The sequence below is a fragment of the Cervus elaphus genome, chromosome 24, assembly GCF_910594005.1.
Source record: "Cervus elaphus chromosome 24, mCerEla1.1, whole genome shotgun sequence".
Lineage (NCBI taxonomy): Eukaryota > Metazoa > Chordata > Mammalia > Artiodactyla > Cervidae > Cervus > Cervus elaphus.
In genome coordinates this window covers 13,990,192-14,014,328 of record NC_057838.1, presented here as the reverse complement: position 1 = coordinate 14,014,328, position 24,137 = coordinate 13,990,192, and the positions used below count along the sequence as shown (strand labels likewise).

At 41.5% G+C, this 24,137-nt stretch overlaps 1 protein-coding gene across 3 annotated transcripts in view; it reads right to left on the bottom strand.

The window, feature by feature from the left end:
- Positions 1 to 1,617: 1,617 nt before the first annotated feature.
- Positions 1,618 to 24,137, bottom strand: part of LOC122683265 (up-regulator of cell proliferation) — a 36,100-nt gene continuing 13,580 nt past the window's right edge. Inside the window, exons 2-5 of one of the 3 annotated variants that reach the window (XM_043886956.1) lie at positions 21,669 to 21,739; positions 8,228 to 8,278; positions 7,973 to 8,011; positions 1,618 to 4,895 (exon numbers count right to left, since the gene is read on the bottom strand). In XM_043886956.1, the coding sequence (XP_043742891.1) occupies positions 2,302 to 4,895; positions 7,973 to 8,011; positions 8,228 to 8,278; positions 21,669 to 21,739 (2,755 nt within the window). In that variant the 3' untranslated portion in view covers positions 1,618 to 2,301. Of the gene's footprint in view, positions 4,896 to 5,696; positions 5,820 to 7,972; positions 8,012 to 8,227; positions 8,279 to 21,668; positions 21,740 to 24,137 lie in introns of those variants that run through there. The other 2 variants (XM_043886957.1, XM_043886958.1) reach the window with 2 other exon arrangements.

Below are 24,137 nucleotides of genomic sequence, written 5' to 3'. Positions count from 1 at the left end.
AGGCTCTCACATCACCAAGCTGGACGCTCCAAAGACATTACTGCCCAGTAGCCCCACAGCAAGTTCCATGACCTCTCAGACCCTAAAGATGTCTTCAGGTCTGATGTAGGGAGGCCTTCTGACTGTGGTGAACCCATGAATGGCTACAGTAGGCTGATGCTTAGTGTTCTGAGCTCCAGGGCCAGGGTCACCTGTCTGAGCCGCAGACCCCAATCCCAGCTGTGTCACTAGTTCTGGAAATCTCTTGCTTGGGCCCTAGGGCCACCTCCTCTCTGTACTTTGCGATTTCAGGAAAATGAGGCCTCCAGGTAGTGACCAGGAACTTCTTTCTGTTCTCTGAACTCCTTCTACCAGACTTGGAAAGGAAGCCCTCCAGTCTGGAACCCTTTCTTTAATGGCAGGCTTCTCAGCCCCTGTTCCAGAGCCCCAGGATGCTCCTCCTGCCGCCCCTGAAGTTCAGAATGTGGTCCCTGTGCTCTGGGAGCCTGGCTCTGGATATGTGAAACAGAGGTTAGAGGAAGTGCTGGAACTTGGGGAACCTAGTCTTTTGCTAACAAATTTAGGAAAACCTTATCACTTCTGAGGGCTTCTCTGGTGGCTCAGACAGTAAAGAATCCACCTGCAACATGGGAGACCAGGGTTTGATCCCTGGGTTGGGAAGATCCCCTGGAGAAGGGATAGGCTACCCACTCCAGTATTCTGGCCTGGAGAATTACATGAACTCTACAGTACGTGGGGTCACGAAGAGTCGGACACGACTTTTATGTATCACTTCTGAAACTCAAAAGAGTTCCTAATGCTCAGGCACTACAAATTCATTTCTTCCTGGATCATTATATACACAAATAGTAAGATGTTGGTTCACCTGGAAATACCAAAACCTGTCCTTCTTTTTTCCCTCTTAGAGCCATGAAAACTACCCAGTTGCCTCTCTAGCACTACAGGAATTTCACCCAGGATATTCCTGGGTCCCAAATTCAAGCACTGGAAATCTCTTACAACTGTTGAATATCAACCCGTTCCTTTAAAAATTGATTCAAGCTGTTCCAGCACAGATAAATTCTAGCTGGAAACTCACCAGAGGAGAAACTCCATGTTCTGGCTCATGGTGTCAAGTGGGCCATGGATGATGTCAAGGGTCTGGCCCTGGAGGCATGAAACTGAGATGAAGGGGACGCCCAGGGGCCAGGCTGGGGTTCAGCCCGGAAGCTGTGGAAGTTTGGGGACAACAAGCGGTCACAAGCAGAGGCACAGGGCGGAGGACACCCCCTTCCTCATCAGCTCCTCACCGCCAATGCAGGTGTGTGGGCTGGATGAGCTGCTGAACTGCTCCAGGCCTCCTTTCCTAAAATGGGTAAGGATGGAGCTATCATCACCATCACAGAGTTCCCGTGGAGATATCTGGTTCAGTTTTCTATGAACAGCCTGAAGGCTGGATCTCTGCTTAAAGAAAGGGGACATGATGGCGTTTTAAAAGACGCTCTCCCAGGTGTCCACATTCCAGATGTTCTAGTAAGCGGCCCCCTCAGACAGACACTGTGATCCTCTTTGAAGAAAAAGAGAAATCAAGGCACAGAGAGGAACCTGCCCATTACTTACCACTTGTGCACTCACTAATTTCATTCATTCAACACACATTTATTAAGTGCCTGCAGTGTGTCAGGCTCTGGGGGTACACATGTGGGTCATGTACTCTCAAGGAGCTCACAGGTCTAGGCGAGAGGCAAACGTCTGCACAGGTGAGACACTGCACGTGTTGAGTGTTGTGGCGGAGGTGTGAACAAAGTGCTGTGGACGCAACAGAACCAGCAGGAGCCCTCCCGAGGCAGGGGCAGTCCATACATGCGTGCACAGAGCGGGCACCCCCTCAGTGGGCAGGACCGGGTCGCCCATGCCGACCTAGTGGGAAGGCCTACCTGCGTCCTCAGGGCACCTTCCCGGCCCTACCCTGATTACTGTCTGCCTGGGCTGCAGTTGTCAGGAGCCACTCTCTGCTCCAGAGGCTAATGACAGAGGGTAGAGGTACAAAAGGCAAACCAGCAGGGGCTGCCGAGTTCAGAGACAAAGACTTTACTGCTTGTGTCGATAGCTCCTGCCCCAGGCTGTCATACTCCTGAAAGCATCTCTGAGCTGGTCTGTGAGGTAACTTCCTTCCCTAACACTGTGTAGGCAACTCCAGACCCCAGCCCCGTTTCCACTGTTCTCCCCTCTCAGAAGCTGGGCACAGCCCCACGTGGACATGCCCATCAGGACAGGTTGCCCAGAGCAGGCCTCCGGCAGCTGAACTTTCCTTTTGATGACTCACAGCCGTCTTACCAGCTCAATGAGCTGCTGAATGTTTTTATTTTGGTTGGACAGGCCATTCCTGATGTTTTCTAGCAGGCATCGCTTCAGTTCAAAAATGGCTTCACTGTACGCCAAGTTCACAGCGGCCATGGGAGGCACTCCATGCCATAGGCCGGGGATGTGCCAAATGTGCTGCTTCTCAGGGTCCCAAAAGGCCAGGTCAGCCAGCGTCTGGATCCCGTCACCCTGTTTCTCCATTTGTACTGTGGCTCTGCCCACGTCACTGGGCTGGTCCAGGAGCTGCCTCCGCTCTCTTGGCTTGGAGCCAAGGGCAGACACATCATGAAGGTTCTGGTATACAAACTGATAGTTGGGCATGTGCCCTGTTTTTTCCAGCCTCAGAAATGCATGCAGAATAGCTGGTGGAATGTTCCTTGTTTCAGCTAAACTGACCACAGTGACATTGCTCAGCCCCATAATCAAAGTGGCCAGGGAAGCCTCCCGCTCAAACCTCTCCCCTGCCTCGGTCCGGACTCCAGCTATCAAGCCCCCAGAGTCTATTACCAGGATGTGATCACAGCCCAGGTCCTGGCTAAAGCTCTCGGCCACCTTAATGAGCTGCATGAAGGCCCCTCGAGGACCACGGCCCCTTCCTGTGACAAACCGCAGCCCGAACATGGTATTGAGAAGGGTGGACTTGCCCGTGCCTGGCATGCCAAGTGCTGACAGGACGACCAGGCGCGACCTCCTCTCCAGGCGGACGTGTAGCTCCTTCAGGAGCCCTGTGACCCAGCGCAAGGGGGGGCTCAGGGTGTTCCCATCGATCAGCTCCAGGGGAAGCCCCTTCAGCAGCAGCTCCAAGGCCAAGCCTGGGAAGTGGGCAAACCGCCTCTGCCCTGCTGGCAGCTTCCCTGCCTCCACAAGGCAGCTTTCGGCCTCGTAAAACTGTCCCATCTCCCGCAGGAAATGCTCCACCCCCAGGGGCTCAGGCCAGAACGGCTCACTGAAGTCCACGGCCCCACAGTGCTTTGGTCTCAGGGTAAAAATCATCTCTGGAGATGGTCTTGGCCTTGGCTGGGCCACCCGGGCCAGTCCCCACTCCATCCATTTCAGGAAGTACTGCTTCTCCCCCAGGGAGGGGCTGCTGATGCCCGAGATGAACTCCTGGACCCCCCAGGAAGGGTCATGGTCATTCTGCTGCATTCGAAGTTCCAGTAACCGATGCCTCAGCTCAGCCCTGTACTTCTCAGGAGGGTCGCTGGCCCACTGAATCTGGCAGAGCTCCTTCTCCACCTGGGCCGCCTTTCTCCAAAGTTCCCCCTGTAGCCGCAGCTCGTCCCTGCGGTAGGCGTCCAAGTCCTTGATTTTCCTGGTGATCCGCTCCATCCGGTCCTTGGCCCGCTGACACTCCTCACAGTCCTCATCGACCTTCAGCCCCAGCTTGCGGGCTGCGTTCGCCATGTCCTCCACGGACACCCTCCTGCAGGGGGACCGGGTCACATGTGCAACAATGGCGCGGACCCTACGCACGAAGCCCACACTGTCTGTGCTGCTGACCTTCACGAGGACGTGTGAGTGATCCATCTTCAGCACGGGAATTAACCTGTTCAGAAATCTCAGGTTTGTGTTTCGCTTCCCACGGTAGGGACTCAGGATGAAGTAGTATTTTGTGGCCGACCCCTTCATGGAAGACAGCAATTTGTATTCCTTCTTACTGATGTTGTCAGTCAAGATGAATATGGCCGAGGAGATTTCTGTCAAGAGCTTGAACTGCAGCCAGTGAGACCCAATGTCACCTCTCAAGTTTAGGAAGGCCATGGGCTCTGGGAAAATGTCCAAGTCCTCCCTGCCACTGGGCAGAAACCAGGAAATTTCTACCAGCCCATCTGCTATCTCCCGAGGGTTGGTGCCCAAGTTCAGATCCCGATGCCAGAAACAGTCCTGCTGCCTGTGACTGGGGCTGAGCACGTCGTTGAGAAGCTGGGATTTGGAGTTGCTGCTGACCTCCATGCGCACAAAGGCAAAGGCAGGTGCTCGGGACAGGACCATGCTGTCTTCTCTGAAGCTGCCCACCACCCTTGGGGGCTGTGACCCCCATGTCCGCACAGTCCCCCTCATGGCCCACAGCAGAAATGTGTGGTAGTGGTTTTCTGGGTCAGGCAAAATAAGAGGGAGTGCAAACTGGCAGAGAGACATTTTTGACACAATTTCTTGTTGCAGGAAACTATCAGAGGAAAGCAGAAGGGCACAGAGAAGGTCCAAGGGATTCACAGGTGTGTCAGGTGTTGGCAGCTCGGAGAAGGAATAGATGTCTGCTGAGATGTCCTCGGCCGTGTCCCAGTAGATGATCTCCTCTTCCATTTGGCTCTCCTTCTCCACAGGCCTGGTGTCCAGGGGAAGGTCCAGGACCATGGTGGTATTCCTGGCTTCAGCATTGAGGGCCTGCAGCTTCCTGAGAAAATTCCAGGGCAAGTCTTTGGGAGTCTGAGGAGCCCAGTTCTTCATGCTGTCACTGCTGATCTGTAAGGCGTCCTGGAGGCTGAGTTTCTGTGTTTGGTATGTCTCTAGTCCCAAAAGAAACAGCATTTCTTGTAGTCTGCTCCTCTCCTCTGTGGAGAGAAATGAAGATATAATTGCTTACTCTGCATGTCAGGGCACCCAGGTTAGAGGTGGGGAGGGAGATCCCAACTCAGCAGGTAGGAGATGGCCTCCTTCAGAGCAAAATGCAGGCACCCCTAGGCCACCTGAGAACAAGACAAAGGTAGCATCACCCACCCCAGTCCCAAGTGCACCCAGAGAGTGTGTGACATTAGAGATGAAAAAGAAAGGGACATCCAGGGGCTACAATTAAGAATTGGGAGATTTTATATAAAAAGTGTCTTGTTTCTCTTGAAGCCTCCAAGATTTAGCAATGCCAAGCCCAAATTTAATTGGCTAGAGTAAGCAGCTACGCACTTTAGATGTGGAACACGGGCCTCATTCTCTGGCCACACCCCCCTCCCTTCAACATACTCCTGTGCTTCTGGCCCAGCAGTGGATTCCCTCACACTGTCACCAGGAATTTTCCACAGTGGACACAATCACTGATTCACTGTGGTTTTCTGGTTGATGTTCTTTTCTGTCTACAAATTGGAAATTTCATAAAGGAAACAGGGAGTTACTCTTGGGTACAGAGTAATAGAAATCACTTTTAAATAACATTGCTCCAAACCTGAAGCCAGTAGTATGGTTCTAAATTTTCACTGTATTAAAATATTTTGTAGAGATTCTAAGTCTGTACTTATTTGTTCAGATTTTCAGCCATAACATCCAATAGAGTATGAATTCTTACAAGCACTAGACGCTCAGAACAGTAATGCCACCTGCAAAGGTTTCCTCTGCCATCCCTGTTCTTGGCCACAGCATCTTACCAATTTTCATTGCATATAATTGACTGCATATAATTTTTTCAGTCGCCAAGTCGTGTCCAACTCTTCGTGACCCCATGGACTGCAGCACACCAGGCTTCCATGTACCTCACCATCTCCTGGAGTTTGCCCAAGTTCATGTCCATTGCATCAATGATGTCATAGAACCATCTCATCCTCTGTTACTACTTCTCCTCCTGCCCTCAATCTTTCCCAGAATCAGGGTCTTTTCCAATGAATCAGCTGTTCGCATCAGGTGGCCAAAGTACTGGAGCTTTAGCTTCAACATCAATCCTTCTAATGAGTATTTGTGGTTGATTTCCTAGAAGATTGACTGGTTTGATCTCTTTGCTTGAGAGCCCAGAGGACTCTCAAGAGTTTTCTCTAGCACCACAGTTCAAAAGCATCAATTCTTCAGTGTTCTGCCTTCTTTATGGTCCAGCTCTCACAACCGTTCATGACTACTGGAAAGACCACAGCCTTGACTATATGGATCTTTGTCGGCAAAGTGATGTCTTTGCTTTTTAACACACTGTCTAGGTTTGCCATAGCTTTCCTGCCAAGAAGCAGTCGTCTTCTAATGTCGTGGCTGCAGTCACCATCCGCAGTGATTTTAGAGCCCAAGAAGAGGAAATCTGTCACTGCTCCCACTTTTTCCCCTTCTATTTGCCATGAAGTGATGGGGCCAGATGCCATGATCTTAGTTTTTTTAACATTGAGTTTTAAGTCAAATTTTTCACTCTCCTCCTTCACCCTCATCAAGAGGCTCTTTAGCTCCTCTTCGCTTTCTGCCATTGGTATCATCTGCATATCCGAGGTTGTTCATGTTTCTCCCAGCAATCTTGGTTTCAGCTTGTAATTCATCCAGCTCAGCATTTCACATGACGTGCCCTGTGTATAAGTTAAATAAACAAGGTGACAATAAACAGCCTTGCGTACTCCTTTCTCAATCCTGAACCAGTCAGTTGTTCCATGTCTGGTTCTAACTGTTGCTTCTTGAGACATACAGGTTTCTCAGGAGACAGGTCTGGTATTCCCATCTCTTTTAAGAGCTTTCCATAGTTTGTTATGATCCACACAGTCAAAGGCTTTAGTGTAGTCAATGAAACAGACGTAGATGTTTTTCTGGAAATTCCCTCTATGATCCAGTGAATGTTGGCAATTTGATCTCTGGTTCCTGCCTTTTCTAAACCCAGCTTGGACATCTAGAAGTTCTCTGTTCATGTAATGCTGAAGTTTAGCATGCAAGATTTGGAACATAACCTTACTAGCCGGGGACATGAGTGCAATTGTCCAGTGACTTCAACATTCTTTAGTATTGCCTTCTTGGGGATTGGGATGAGGATTGACCTTTTCCAGTCCTATGGCCATTGCTGGGTTTTCCAAATTTGCTGACATATTGAGTGCAGCATTTTGATAGCACTGCACATAATTAGAAAACTTTAAATGTTAAATATATTACCAAAACAAATAAACACAAATCCTGCTGAGCTCTAGGATTCTCTCCATTCTTTTCTCAAAAGAGGAAGCTACGCCTATGATGCTACCTTAGGTGCTGACAGAAACCACAGGAGGAAGTACAGGTGACCAACCTTCTTCTTGTTTCCCAGTAAGTTATATGATGGGATCAGGACCATGCCTGGGTGAAGAGCAGGACTCAAAGCACTCATTCCCCTGTAGGGATCCACTTGCTGCCTAATGTCTCTCTTCAGAAGCTCAACCCTCCACAGGGGCTAACTGGCCATGCTATCATCCCAGAGAGTCAAGAGCTGGCAAACTTGTTGCAGAAACAAAAGAAATCCATCATATAAGTAACTTAGGTTTTTCTGATTATTGCCTGAATGAAACAAGGGACATTGTTTTTCTTATCCATACACAGAATAATTTTTTTAAGTAGCATGGTAGCTAAATGTGACAGGGAAAGCCAGAGCAAACAAACCTATTAATGTGTACATCCATGCCCAGTCCATGACCCTTGGCAGATCTATAAATGAAACCACTGGATCAGATGAATGACTCCCAAACTTGGATATGCTTTAGGATCACTTTGGGAACTTCTTAAAATTAAGATTTTTGAGCTTTACGTCCAAATACGCAAATTGATTGTGTTACTCTATACGGTAACAGCTCCCCAGGGTTTGTTTTTCTGGCAGTATTATTAATGGCACATAAAGGATTAATGGACTAGCAGTGATTCTGATGCAGTCAGGGGTTGAAACTACCAGCCCAGAAAATGTTTTCCATCAATAAGACAGACAGAGCAGAGAGAAGAAACATACCTATTGGAAAGTCACTATCCTGAGCTTCATTTGGACCCTCTAAAAAAAGCAAAGGAAAATGAAATATCAATCAAATCAGGGAGCTTGAATTGACACATATTAACTTAGGCTAAACTCAGAACCCCCATTCTTTCTTACTAAGGTAGTAACTTCTCCCAATTGTTCAAAATCTAAAATCCCAGTTATTTTTTTCACTTTGCCCATTCCTTATCTCTTTCCCTAATCCAGTCTGTTGCCAAATCCTGTAATTTCTACCTCCATAATGAAATTCGCAGTCATCTCCTTCCATTTCTCTCCATTCCAAATCTGGAAGAAAAAAAACATATATACACATTTAGTTTCATCAGCAAGTTAGGACCTTTCTACCAGAAAATTCAAGTGAAAATATAATGTTTAAGATCACCAGCCCAGGTTGGATGCATGAGACAAGTGCTCAGGGCTGGTGCACTGGGAAGACCCAGAGGTGGAGATCGGGTGGAGAGGGAGGTGGGAGGGGGGATCGGGATGGGGAATACATGTAACTCCATGGCTGATTCATGTCAATGTATGACAAAAACCACTGCAATATTGTAAAGTAATTAGCTTCCAACTAATAAAAATAAATGGAAAAAATAATAATTTATAAAAAAAAGATACAACGTTTATTTTTAGTACTATTATTGGTTTCCGTTTTTCCTATGTAAGTTTCATCTGCTTACAACCCCAAATATGACACAAAGTAGTAATAACCACACACACAAGATAATGATTTGCTCTAGGATTACCAGTCCATCCTAAAGGAGATCAGTCCTGAATGTTCACTGGAAGGACTGATGTTGAAGCTGAAACTCCAATACTTTGGCCACCTGATGCGAAGAGCTGACTCATTTGAAAAGACCCTGATGCCTGCAAAGATTGAAGGCAGGAGGAAAAGGGGATGACAGAGGATGAGATGGTTGGATGGCATCACTGATTTGATGGACATGCGTTTGGGTGGACTCCAGGAGTTGGTGATGGACCGGGAAGCCTGGTGTGCTGCGGTCCATGGGGTTGCAAAGAGTCAGACATGACTGAGTGACTGAACTGAACTGAACTGAACTGATATTCCTTGTAAAATTTACTAAATTTTGTGAAAATAAAATATAAAAAAAAACTTCATGAAACTTACATAGATTAATCTTTGATTTTAGAAACTATTAAAATATAAGTTGATATAAATTCTCTGGTTCAGTTTCAAGATTACCTTCCACAAACTTTTTTTATTCTAGCATAAGGAGTTTTTGTTATCACTTAAAATGACGCACATATATGGGGGGAGGGCATAGAGTGGGGAATAATTATAACTTACAAGTAAATTGGTAATTATTCCAAGTCTCTAACAGCATAATATATTCATCAATACTAAATAATTTTAATTACTGAATTATTTAATTTAGTGCTATTTGGATATTTACATTGGGAAAAAAGACATTAAAACTCTAGATTTGCTAGCAAAAGTAGAATAGTTGGAGCAAGACTTCTCTGTACATATTTTTATTGTTTTGATTTTTGATCCAAGTAATAGTATCACCTATTTCAAAATTATAATTGTATCTTTAAAATATTATGAATCAGGAAAAGATACTGACATTTTTAGACTTATTAATTCTCTCATGATTTCTATATAATCAGATAAACATGACAATTCAGTCTTCTTTAACTTAAGAGAAGACATGAAGAGCTGGAAAGAGAAAAACAGAGAAAAAGGACAGGAGATTTGAAGAACATGAGCATATTAGAGAAGACACAAATGAATCACATAGATTGAACTGCACTGTTGAGGAGTCAAATTATTCACAGTGGACAAAAGACAACAGAAGAATTTTTGCAAGGAACCCAAAATGCATTCTGAGAAAGTACAATGGTTCAAGGTGAGAACAGGAAGCTTAGGGAAGCCTGAGACGGGGTCAAGCCTGAGACAGTAGTTTTGAGCTGGAAGCAAGGAATAAACTTTAGACCCAGAGAAGACAGGGCATGCTTTACTACTAATGGGAGACAGCTTTGATTTGGAACAGGGAGCTAATAGGTGGATGAAGGCAAGGATGCACAAAGTGGCCAAAGGTCAGGCTATCAAACTAAGGAATCGCTGATGAGGGGTGTAAGAGCCTAAAGTTTCAGGAGCAGAGAACTCTGGAAGTCAAAATAAACATTGGTCACTAGCAGACTGCAGGAGGGCTTCAGACAAGGACACAAGTCAGCAGCAAATACAGGAGGCCAGCAGTGGTTTGGTCCTGTGGGCCAAAGTCTCCACTCTATTTTCTGCTGGACAAGAACTGATCAGGATGGGGCAGGCTTTGGTCCCAAACCTGTGGGGTTGCTGGGCTCAAATGGAACATAAGGAGCAGAATGTGGGCAGGATCCACTTGAAATGAACTCTAAGTGGGGCAATTAAAATCATTCACAACCATCAAATTGAATGACTTTTTTTCAGTTATTAAAGTAGCCAGTACTCACACTAGAGTTTTTCATCAAATTTTGGAATATTTGTTATATTTGACACCGGGGGGTTGTTTGTGTTAAGAAGGAGCTATGGACACCTACATGCACAAGAAAGAGGTTGAACTCCTACCTCACACCATATATAAAAATTAACTCAAAAGGTATCAGTGACCTAAATATGAGCTAAACCCATAAAACTCTTAGAGTAAGACATGAGGAAGGGTAAATCTTCATAGCCTTGAATTTGGTAATGAATTCTTAGGTATAACACCAAAAGTACAGGCCACAAAAAATACATAAACTGGACTTCATCAAAGTAAAATTCTGCATCCATCAAAGAACATTCTCAAGAAAGTGAAAGACAACCTATGAATGTGGAAAATATGTGCAAACCATATGTGATTGGATCTAGTATCTGGACTATGTAAACAAGTACAACTTCACAATAGAAAAGAAAAAAAAAAACTCAATTGAAAAGTGGAATATTCAAAGAACTTGAATAGACATTTCTCCAAAATAATATACAAATGGTCAGATGCACATAAAATGATGCTCCACATCATCAGTCACTAGGGAAACCAAATCAAAACCACAGCGAGATAGCACTGCAACCTGTTAGGATGGCGATTTTAAAAAAAGGATGGAGAATAGCAAGCATGGACAGGATGGGGGAAACCGGAACCCTTGTACATTTCCGGCAGGACTTTAAGCGGTGCAGCTGTTGGGAAAACAATTTGGCTGTTCCTCAAACAGTTAAACACAGAATTACCAATTGACTCACTTATTCCACTCTGAGGTATATTAGAAGAACTTAAAACAGGGACTCAAACAACTACATGTATATGCATGTTCATAGCGTGATTATTCACAATAGCCAAAAGGTGGAAACCAAATAGCCAAATGTCCACTGACAGATGTATAAATAAACAAAACATGGTCTATCCATACAATAGAATATAATTCAAGCCTAGGGAAAACTGGTCAACCACTTGTAAAAGAATGAAACTAGAACACTTTCTAACACCATACACAAAAATAAACTCAAAATGGATTAAAGATCTAAATGTAAGACCAGAAACTATAAAACTCCTAGAGGAGAACATAGGCAAAACACTCTCCAACATAAATCACAGCAAGATCCTCTATGACCCACCTCCCAGAATATTGGAAATAAAAGCAAAACTAAACAAATGGGACCTAATGAAACTTAAAAGCTTTTGCACTACAAAGGAAACTATAAGCAAGGTGAAAAGACAGCCCTCAGATTGGGAGAAAATAATAGCAAATGAAGAAACAGACAAAGGATTAATCTCAAAAATATACAAGCAATTCCTGCAGCTCAATTCCAGAAAAATAAATGACCCAATCAAAAAATGGGCCAAAGAACTAAACAGACATTTCTCCAAAGAAGACATACAGATGGCTAACAAACACATGAAAAGATGCTCAACATCACTCATTATCAGAGAAATGCAAATCAAAACCACAATGAGGTACCATTACACACCAGTCAGGATGGCTGCTATCCAAAAGTCTACAAGCAATAAATGCTGGAGAGGGTGTGGAGAAAAGGGAACCCTCTTACACTGTTGGTGGGAATGCAAACTAGTACAGCCGCTATGGAAAACAGTGTGGAGATCTCTTAAAAAACTGGAAATAGAACTGCCATATGACCCAGCAATCCCACTTCTGGGCATACACACTGAGGAAACCAGATCTGAAAGAGACACGTGCACCCCAATGTTCATCGCAGCACTGTTTATAATAGCCAGGACATGGAAGCAACCTAGATGCCCATCAGCAGACGAATGGATAAGGAAGCTGTGGTACATATACACCATGGAATATTACTCAGCTGTTAAAAAGAATTCATTTGAATCAGTTCTAATGAGATGGGTGAAACTGGAGCCCATTATACAGAGTGAAGTAAGCCAGAAAGATAAAGAACATTACAGCATACTAACACATATATATGGAATTTAGAAAGATGGTAACGATAACCCCATATGCAAAACAGAAAAAGAGACACAGAAATACAGAACAGACTTTTGAACTCTGTGGGAGATGGTGAGGGTGGGATGTTTCAAAAGAACAGCATGTATACTATCTATGGTGAAACAGATCACCAGCCCAGGTGGGATGCATGAGACAAGTGCTCCGGCCTGGTGCACTGGGAAGACCCAGAGGAATCGGGTGGAGAGGGAGGTTGGAGGGGGGATCGGGATGGGGAATACGTGCAAATCTATGGCTGATTCATATCAATGTATGACAAAACCCACTGAAATGTTGCGAAGTAATTAGCCTCCAACTAATAAAAAAAATTAAAAAAAAAAAAACAATAGAATATAATTCAAGCCTAAAAAAGAACAACATGGAGGAACTCCAAAACACTATGCTAGGTGAAAAAAAATAAACACAAAAGGGCACATATTGTAAGACTTCATTTATAGGAAAATATTTAACATAAATATAAACAAAGACTTAACACAGATTGGTGGTCCAGTCTGGAAATTGGGAGAAGAGATGGGAGAAACTGCATAAGGGATAGAGAGTTTTACTTTCAAGTGATGGAAATGTTTTGGAAATCACCTAGATAAGAAGTGGTGATTTCATAAGTTTATGAATGTACTAAATGTCATAGAATTGTTCACCATAAAATGCTTTTCTCCCCCAGTATTTTTCCGTTTTTAAAAATTGTGTTAAAATACACGTAACATAAAATTTACTATCTTTTTTTGGGTGGGGGGGGGGGGCATGCCACATGGCTTGCAGGATCTTAGTTTCCAGACCAGGGAGTGAACCCAGACCCTGGGAAGTGAAAGTGCAAAGTCCTAACCACTGGACCACCAGGGAATTCCCTGAAACATGTTTAAGTGTACAGATCAGTGGCATTATATATTTTCTGACTTTATGCTTTTGACTACTCTAACTCACATAACTACACTCATACATTATTTGTCTTTTTGTGACTATTTCACTTAGCATAATGTTCTCAAAGTTCATCCTTGTTGTTGCATAATGTAGAATTTGCTTCCTTTTAAAATCTGAGTAATATTCCATTGTATGTATACACCATATTTTGATAATCCATTCATCCATTGATGGACACTTATGTTGCTTCCATGTTTTAATTATTGTGAATAATGATGCTATGAACCTGGATGTACAAATATCTCTTTGAGAACTTGTTTTTGATTCTTTTGTGTATACACCCAGAAGGGGAATTACTAGATCATATGGTAGTTCTATTTTTAATTTTGTGAGGAGCCCCCATACTGTTTTCTGGGCTCAGTGGTGAAGAATTCACCTGTGATGCAGAAGATGCAGGAGACGAGGGTTCGATCCCTGGGTCAGGAAGATCCCCTGGAGGAGGGCATGGCAACCCACTCCAGTATTCTTGCCTGGAGAATCCTATGGACAGAGGAGCCTGGAGGCTACAGTCCACAGGATTGCAAAGACTCAGACAAGACTGAAGTGACTGAGCATGCATGGACACATACAGTTTTTCACAGTGGTTTCACCATTTTACATTTCCAGCAACACTGCACAAGGGTTCCAATTTCTCCACATCTTTGCCAACACATGTTCTTCTCTTTTTTTGTTATACTAGCCATCCTAATGGATGTGAGATTGTATCTCATTGTAGTTTCGATTTGCATTTTCCTAATAATTAGTGATGTAGAGCATCCTTCAGAGTCCTTATTGTCCATTTGTATATTTTCTTTGGAGAGATATCTTTTCAAGGACTTTGTCCAAGTTTGAATCAGGTTGTTTTTTATCACTGAGTTTAAGGAGTTCTCTATATATTCTGACAGTAATCCCTTATCAGATGTTTGACTGCAAGCATTTTCTCCCCTCCGCGTGTTGACGTTAATCCTCTGTGTGCGCATGCGCAGTCACTTCAGTCCTATCTGACTCTTTGTGATTCTATGGACTAGCCTGCCAGGTTCCTCAGTCCAGGCGACTCTCCAGGCAAGATTACGGAAGTGGGTTGCCTTGCTTTTCTCCAGGGGATTTTCCAGACCCAGGGATCAAACCTGCATTTCCTATGTTACAAACGGACTCTTTACTGACTGAGTTACCAGGGGAGCCTTATACTCTATGGATAGTGTCTTTTCCCCCAAAACTTTACACTTTTAATTTTGTATTGGGGTATAGCCAATTAACAATGTGGTGGCACTTTTAGGTGGACAGAAGGGCCTCCGCCATACACATACATGTATCCATTCTCCCCCAGGTGGATATTGTCTTTTTTAAAATATATATATATATATATATTTTTTAATTGATGTATAGTTGACTCACATTTTCTCAGGAGCACAGCAAGGTTATACAAATACACATATATCATTTTTGAAATTATTTTCCATCATAGGTTATTACAAGATATTGACTATGGTTCCCTACCCTATACAGTAAACCTTTGTTGCTTGTTGCCTATCTATTTTTTAATTAGAAATCTATCATTCTATTCATATTAAGTCAAACAACTGGAATCAGAATGTCATAATTTTTAGTTAGCAAAAATTCATAAGTTTTCTAAAATATATATTATACATTTTTATATGTACTAATACAAAAGCTTTTCTGGTACATTTGATAAAGGATTGAGAAAGAACATTAAAAAAAAAAAGATGGAGAAACTGGGGAACATAAACTAAATGAAATGTGAGCACTGAATGTGAAATAGAAAAAGTGAAACAAACAAGCCAAAAGTAAAAGGTCATCATATAGTCCAAATGTTCGTAAACATAACTGCTCATTAGAAACATATCTGGAGCTCTGGAGGAAAAAAAGCAATACCTGAGCAATTTTTTTCAAAAAATTTCAAGATAATTCTGATATGCATCTGGATTTTTAAAAGTGATTACCAGTTTTTCTATTAGATTCTAGTTTGGGTGATATAGAGCTCTTTTATTTTTCTGTTGACCAATCATGATACAATGGTATTAACTGAGTAAAAGTTACAAAATCACAATAGTAAAAGATGTTTATCAGTTTTCACAATCAATAGCTAGATCAAAAAGAAAAAGATAATTACAATTGCAAGCCATAATGGGAACATGATCAACTTAACAATATAAAATAATTACATACGATTTGGGGTGGGGTGGTAAGTGGAAGTGCATACACGCATATGTTTTCATCCCCCCAGCCAGTCTATGTCTTTTGGTTGGTGCATTTAATCCATTTACATTTAAGGTAATTATAGATATGTATGATCCTATTACTGTTTTCTTAGTTGTTTTGGGTTTATTTTCTGTAGGTCTTTTCCTACTCTTGTGCTTCCTGCCTAAAGAAGTGTCTTTAGCATTTGTTGTAAAGCTGGTTTGGTGGTGCTGAATTCTCTTTTGCTTGTCTGGAAAGCTTTTGATTTCTCCATTAAATCTGAAGGACAGTCTTGCTGGGTAGAGTAAGTATTCTTGGTTGTAGGTTCTTCCCTTTCATCAGTTTGAATAAATCATGCCATTCCCTTCTGGCTCATAGAGTTTCTGTTTAGAAATCAGCTGATAGCCTGATGGGAGTTCCCCATATGTTACTTGTTGTTTTTCCCTTGTTGCTTTTAATATTTTGTCTTGTCTTTAACTTTCATCAGTTTGATTAGTCTGTGTCTTGGCGTGTTCCTCCTTGGGTTTTTACTTGCTAGGACTCTGTGCTTCCTGGACTTGGTTGACTATTTCCTTTCCCATCTTTGGGACGTTTTCAGCTATCATCTCTTCAGATGTTTTCCCAGGTCCTTTCTCTTTCTTTCTGTGCCCCTCTTACTGTCTCACTGCAGCTTCTTGTTTGTCTTTGGACATGCAGTATCTTTTTTTGGTGGTTTCCAGCATCCTCCTGTTGATGGTTGTTCAACAGCTAGTTGCAATTTTGGTGCTTTCATGGGAGGAGATACACGCACATCCTTCTACTCCACCATCTTGAACGGGAATCTATTTAGTTTTCTATTCTCTATTTCATTGATCTCTGCTCTAATCATTTATTATTTCTTTCTTTGTGTGACCTTTGCATTTAGCTTGTTTTTCTTTTCCTGTTACAGCTTAAAGTTGTAAAGTTAGTCTCTTTATATGTGAAGTTTCCTGTTTTTAACATGAGCATTTATAAGTTTCCCCTTAGTACCACTTTGGATGCAGTCTATAAGTGTTAATATGATGTGTTTATATTTTCATTCATGTCTTAACTATTTTTTTAATTTCTTTGTGATTTTGTCTTCGATCCATTGGTTGTTTGAAAGGACATTGTCAGGTCTCCAAAATTTTGTGAATTCTCCAGGTTGTGTTAGTGATTTCTAACTTTATCTCACCATGGTCAAAGAAGATACTTTGTATGATATCTATCTTTTAGAAACCACTGACACTTACTTTGTGGCCCTATATATGGTCTGCCCAGGAAAATATCCTATGTCCAGTTGAGAAGAATGTGTATATTGTTGTTGTTGCTGGCCGGGGCGGGCGGTTGTTCTGCATATGTCTCTTAGATCTAGTAGGTTTATTGTGTCGTTGAAGGCCTCTATTTCCTCACTCAGCTTCTGTCTGGTTGTTCTATCCATTATTCTGAGTGGGGTATTGGAATCCACAACTATTACTGTAGAACCGTCTATTTTCTCCTTCAGTTCTCTCGGTTTTTGCTTTTTATATTTTGATGGCCTGACATTACATAAATGCTTATAATTGTTATATCTTCTTTCTGTATTGAAATGTTTGTTAAAATGTAATGTCCTTCCTGTCTCTTTGAGTTGTTTTTTACTTAAAGTCTATTTCATCTGAAATTAGTATAGCCACTGCAGTTCTCTTTTGATAATTATTTGCACAAAATATCTTTCTCCATCTTTTTACTTTTACAAGTTGTCTTTGAATCTCAAAAGTGAGTCTCTTATAAACAGCTTATAATTGGGTCATGTGTTTTTATCAATTCTGCCAATTTCTGTTTTTTGATGGGAGAGTTTAATCTACTTACATTTAAATTACTGATAAGGAGGCACTTATTTCTGCCACTGTGCTATATCTTTTAGTCCCTCATTTCCTGCATTCCTTTCTTCTTTTGTGTCTATTTATTTTTTGGTAGTGAAATGTTTAAATTCCTTCTTGATTCCCTTTTGTGTATATTCTATAACAATTTCCTTTGTGGTTGCCATGGGGATTACATTTAGTCTCCTAAGGTTATAACATTCTAATTTGAATTTATACTAATTTAATGTCAACAACATATGCTCTAATTGTTTACATGCTGTAAAACCAAAAACCCCTTTTGCTTTTTGATATCACAAAATTACATCTTTATATAATGTGTGCCCCTAAACATAAACTAACAACTCTTCAAATGTATTAGTCTCCTAAATTACATACAGAACAAGATTTGGAATTAGAAATCAATGTTACAGTAATGCTAGTTATTACATTAATTTTTAATTTAAATATATTGGTCTCTTACATAACATAGACAAAAAAATAGTGCAGTTACAAACAACTGTTACAATAATACTAGCTATATAATTGCCCATGTTTCTACCTTACTGAGATCTTTATTTCTCATACAGCATAAGGTTACTGTCTAATGTCCTTTCTCTTTGCAGCACTCCCTTAAGTATTTCTTCCAGGGATAACTAGTGGTCACAAACTCCCTCAGCTTTTGTTCATCAGGGAATGTCTTGATTTCTCCCTCATTTCTGAAGCACAGTTTTGCTGGATATATGAATCCCGGTTGACAGTTTTTTTAAGCACTTTGACTGTATCTTCTGGCCTCCAAAGTTTCTAATGAGAAATCTGCAGATTATCTCTTTGAAAATCACTTGTAGTGACTTGCTTATCACTTGCTGCTTTCAAGATTTCTTCTTTTTCTTTGTGTTATGTGTCTTGGTGTAGGTCTCTATGAATTCAGTTTACTTGGAGTTCATTGAGCTTTTTGGATGATTACATACACATCTTTCTTTAGATTCAGGAAGTTTTCAGCCATTATTTCTTCAAATATTCTCTCTGCTTCTTTCTCTTCTTCTTCTGGGTCTCCTACAATGAGTATCTTGGTCCTTTTGATGGTGTCCAACAGGCTCTGTCTGATTTTCTTCAGTCTTTTCTCTTGCTGTTCCTCAGCTTTGATAATTTCCACTGTCCACTCCACTATCTTCAAGTTCAATAATTCATTTTTCTGCCTGCCAAGTCTGCCTTTGAATCCTGCTAGTGAATTTTTCATTTCAGTTGTTGTACTCTTCAGCTCTAGAATTTGTTTTGGGGGAGGGGGGATCAGGATGGGGAACACATGTAAATCCATGGCTGATTCATGTCAATGTATGGCAAAAAACCACTATAATATTGTAAAGTAATTAGCCTCCAACTAATAAAAATAAATGAAAAAATAAAGAAAGTATCAAATTTAAAAAAATAGAATTTGTTTTGGCTCATTTTTAGGTTTTCTATTTCTTTATTGATATTCAACTTTCGTTCACTCACCATTCTCTTGACTTTCTCCATATCCTCCTTTAGTGCTTCTAGCATCTTTAGGATTGTTGTTTTAAAGTCTGTCTAATATATCTGCACAAAGTCTTTTGAGGGACAGATTTTGTTGATATATTTTTCCCTGTGAATGGATCACATATTCCTGTTTCTTTCTATGCTTTGTGATGTTTCTGTTGAACACCTTTGAATCTAATAATGTGCTAACAATGGAACTCAGATTATTTCCCCTTACTCAGGGTTTGCTACTGTTATTTTTTGATTGTTTGTTTTTGATTGCTGTTGGCTGTTGCTGTGCTGAGATTCAGCTTAAGATGTAAACTTAAAGTCTTCTCTGATTTTTTTTGAGTATTTTCCTGGGAATGCACAGTTATTTTTTAATTTTTCCCATATATGCAGTTGTTTTTGAATGTTCTACTCTTTAACGTGTGGCTTACAAAATAGAAATAAGCAAATAATGATAGATGGGAAGGTGTTGATCCTTTGATTACCCCGTAAGGCCCTTCAGCTGGAGGGGGAGGGGCTTGCAACAATGTCTGGCGCTCTGACAGTTGCTGTCCCCCTCCTTGCCTTTAGCTCTGTGGTCAGAAACAGCAACCAGCAATTAGAGCACAGGTACTGGATATTTAGAGGACGGGTTTTTTGCCCGCCCTGGATCCCACAAGCTGCGTCAAGTTACTCCAAGGCCGTGTGCACGGTTGCCTGCCACTCGGCTGTGGGTGGACATGGGCAGCTGCTACTGTATTAAGAGCTGAGACTGACCAAAATTAACTGCGGTTTACCCTATAATTCTTCCCCTGGAAGCTGGAAGCCTCCATCAGACTGCAGAGTCCCAGAGTAATTACATCAGACAGATTCTGCCAGCGCAACTGCTATCCAGGTGAGGAGAGGTATTCCTGGAGCATCCTGCTGTGCCATCTTCCAGAATTCTCTTCAATGATTTTAAATAATTTTTTTAAAGAAAGAGTTATTAAGTAATTAGAGTCCCCAGACTTGAGATAAGGCAAAAGCAAATATATTCTATAGGATAATTATTTAAAGTACAAACCAGGCAAAACTAATCTATGCTTTTAGAAGTCTGGAGAGTGGTTATGTCTGGCAAAGGCAGGGTAGGAAGTGATTAGAAAGTGGACTTCTTAGGTAATGTTTTTGTTTAGCTTCTTCTCCTGGATGCTGGCTAACATAGGTCAGTCTTTGTGAAACTTTATCAAGCTATGCGCTTACAATATGGGCACTTTTCCATATGTATATTATACTTCAATACAACTTCTTTTTTAATTTTATAGGTTGAAAAGCTTGTTTAGGTCTTAAAAATATGCTTAAGAGGAATTCACATGCCTCAGGAAGAAATTTTTTTTAATAATTACAAAAGCCTTATTCACTGGAAAGACAGAATTTTGGAGAAGGGCCAGAACGTATCTGAGCCTCAGTTTCCTCAAATGAAACAAAGGACTGATAATGACTATCTTATGAGGCTGTTGTCAAAAACTAAATAGGGCAACCTAGCTCACAATAAGCCAGTAAGGTCACTGCTTTTCCCCAGCCCACCCTGAAATTTCCTTTCCTGAGTTTCTATAGCACTGCCCACCAATAGATTGCCTTGTTCTATATCTACACTGCTAAACATGCAGTCACTAGCTGTATGGCTACTGAGCACTTGACATATGGCTAGTGTGAATGAGGAACTGAATTTTTAATTTTATTTAATTTTAAACGTGTGCCTAGTGGCTAATGTATTGAATAGTACAATTCAAGGTCTTGAGAAACTGAAGGGCTTCGAGCAATTATTGCTTGATCTCAACTTTGCTTAGCCTTGACCAACTGACCATGAACTCCCACAGTGCCTACCTTCTAGAACTTAAGTTCCAAAAAGACTAGGATTTTTGGTTATTGCATTCACTATTGTTTCTTATATTAACAATCTCTACAACAAAGCTAACACGTGGTAAACAGTCAACAAATATTTGTTTGAATGGATAAAATAAAATTTGATTAACCCAAGCTTATTTGCATATTTTTGTAGGGTTATTTTTGCATAACACTATTAATATCCAATAGGACACATTCATTTTCAGGAGCACCAAACTAATGAAAGGTAGATCCAAAATGGGGATTTCCCTGGGCTGGGAAAATCTCCTGGAGAAGGGAATGGCTACCCACTCCAGTATTCTTGCTTGGAGAATTCCACGGACAGAGGAGCCTGGCAGGCTATAGTCCATGGGCTCGCAAAAAATCGGACATGACTCAGCGACTAACACTTTCACTTTACTTTCAGATCCAAAATGAAGTTATTAAAAGAAGTTAAGATGTCTAGACTTGGGTTGAAATCACGAGGGGCAGCTACAGCCCTACCCCATACCCCAACTTCCCAGAGACATAAAAACCAACTAATATGGACCATGTTCAGAAAGATTACAAGCCCCAGTCTACTAGGACAGTCCCAATCTATTCCTCTTGTCCCTTTCACCCTCATGTGTGCCCAGTTTAGAAACTAGACAGTAACACTCAACACAGCTCAGGATGTAGGAATAACAATGTGCTCAAACTGGAGTGATGTGTTCCTGGTAAAACTGTGGTAAATACCTTTTTAAAAGTGAACCCTATTTTGAATATATGAGGGAAGCTTAAAAGACCCTTAAATGGATCTTCTGGTAAAAGGAAAAATAAAAAATAAAAACCTTGCGCTTATTGATTTTTGAGGCCCATGATCCTACCCAGTACGGTGCTGGAATCCAGAACCCCAATGGGGCAGAAGAAATGGATTTGCTCCAGGGTGGGCCCAAGCCCAACTTTACCTGCAATGGCCACAGCTGTTCGTCTCTCAGAAGCTTTTATTTCTGAAGTTACTTCTCCCAAATCTGAGTATCTGAAACAATTTCAGAAGAAAATTATTATTAAATTAATGAAATGCCACTTTCACCTATCAAATTGGATACACATCAAAACCTCTTAGGAAGCCTTTAAAAACTACAAATCCTGGTCACACTCCAGATCCTCAAAACTAGAATCTCAAAGCCAGGCCCACACGTGTCTAGAAATACCAGCACTCAAAAACTGTGGAACGGAGCAAACAGCCATCCAGAAAAGCATAAAAATATATATCATTTGACCAATAATTCCACTTCTATCCTACTGAAACAATTAAAATTTAGTTACAAATATGTTTTCATTGTTTTATACTATTATGTGAAAATTGGACATCTTTTAAATCAAAGTTCAATAATAGGAATTATGGTACAGTCTTATTGTGCAATCATTAAAAAATATTCTATGGATCTCATTTTGTGGGAAAAAAAGATGTATGATATGGAATGATGTTAATGATATTTTCATTGGTGGGGGAAAAGCCAGGTTACAGAAGAGTATGTAGAGTGTGATTACTATTTAATAAAACTCTGTCTTTTTATCTAAAAGTGTATACAGGGAGATCTAGAAGGATGTTCATCCAAAGTTAATAGTGTGGGCAGGGAGGGATGATCCTGAATTAATTTAAGTAGCCTTGATAAGTATAATCTATTTAAGAATAAACTATTTTAGGTATATTATAGGAATGATTAAACGTGTTCATTTTGTCAGAAGTCAGGATTCCATTGTTGAAGAAAGGGCACACAAAGAATGGAGGAAGTTAGAAAAAGAATTCACAGAGGTACACTGGGATTGGAGGTACTGGTATGCACTCGTGATTTCTACATGCATGCTCGTGTATCTGTGTACACGTGCATACGTTTCCTAGCTCTGTCCATTGAAAAGGCCTGAAGCAAAGACACTACAGTACCAGAGAGCATACCAAGTACCCTTCAGTATCACATCACACTAAAAGGTACCAGGTCTCCTTGGAGAAATTACAGAGTCCAGGGCTGGAGCAGCAAAAGAACACGATGAGCCTGAGCATTTTATTTCTGAAGACTAAAAGTGAAAGTGAAAGTTGCTGAGTCGTGTCCGACTCTTTGTGACCCCATGTACTACCCAGTCCATGGAATTCTCTAGGTCAAAATACTGGAGTGGGTAGCCATTCCCTTCTCCAGCAGATCTTCCCAACCCAGGAATTGAACCGGGGTCTCCTGCATTGCAGGCTAACTCTTTACCAGCTGAGCTACCAGGGAATCCCTCTGAAAACTAGGAAGTACTCGTAAAAAGAAAATGCTGGGGTATTAATATGACAAAATGAACACATTTAATCATTCCTGTAATATACCTAAAATAGTTTATTCTTAAATAGATTATACTTATCAAGGCTACTTAAATTAATTCAGGATCATCCCTCCCTGCCCACACAGAAGCCACCTTGAAGGGGCTCCCACCACCAGGTGTTAGTCAGTTTGAGCATGAATATAATTAAATACGGTGATCAATTTAAAACCATTGAAAAACAGGTATTAGTGAATCCGTATAGATAACAGAGAAACAAATGGCGAGGGGAGGACATGAGGGCTCTTGCTTATAACAGAGTGCTAATGTGGAGGGTGCTGCAGGCAGCGCAGCATCACTTTTAGAATTATCCTAATAAAGAATGGTTCAAGCTAGAAACACCAATGAATGCCAGTTCTGGCAAGAGAATGCTGACAGGGAGCAAGATATTTGCCCAGGCCCAAAATGTTTCCTCACAGATTGCTTATAGGGTGCCAGGAGGAAAAAAGAAAAAACTAGCAATTATACTTGACTTGGTAAGCAAAGCCAGTGAACATGGGGATAGATAGCCGTATGTGCCCCCAGCTGTGGTACCTTGAGGAAGTGTGGTACCCATGCAACACTCTGGCTGAGACTGTAGAACCCTGATGTACTCATAAGGACAAACCCAAAATGAAACGTATTGCAACAGGGGAAAACAATATGATCACAAAGTATGAATGTCTTGGGCTTCCCTGGTGGCTCAGCAGTAAAGAACCCACCTGTGACGCAGGAGACCCGGGTCTGATCCCTAGGTTGGGAAAAGCCCCTGGAGAAGGGAATGGCAACCCACTCCAGTATTCTTACCCAGAGAATTCCATGGACAGAGGACCCTGGAGAATGGGGCTCCTCTACAGTCCATAGGGTCACAAAGAGTTAGACATGACTTAGTGACTAAATACCAACAATGAATGTCTCAAAAGAAAAAAAAATATTGAGGAACTTTCCAGATTAAGGGTGCTAAAGAAACAAGAAAAAAAATGTAGTAACTACCCCGAAACTGGATCTTAAACCAGAAGGAGACATTTTGTGATCTACTGACTAAATTGAAATATAGGTGCTATCCATGTCACATTTACTGATGTTGATAACTGGTA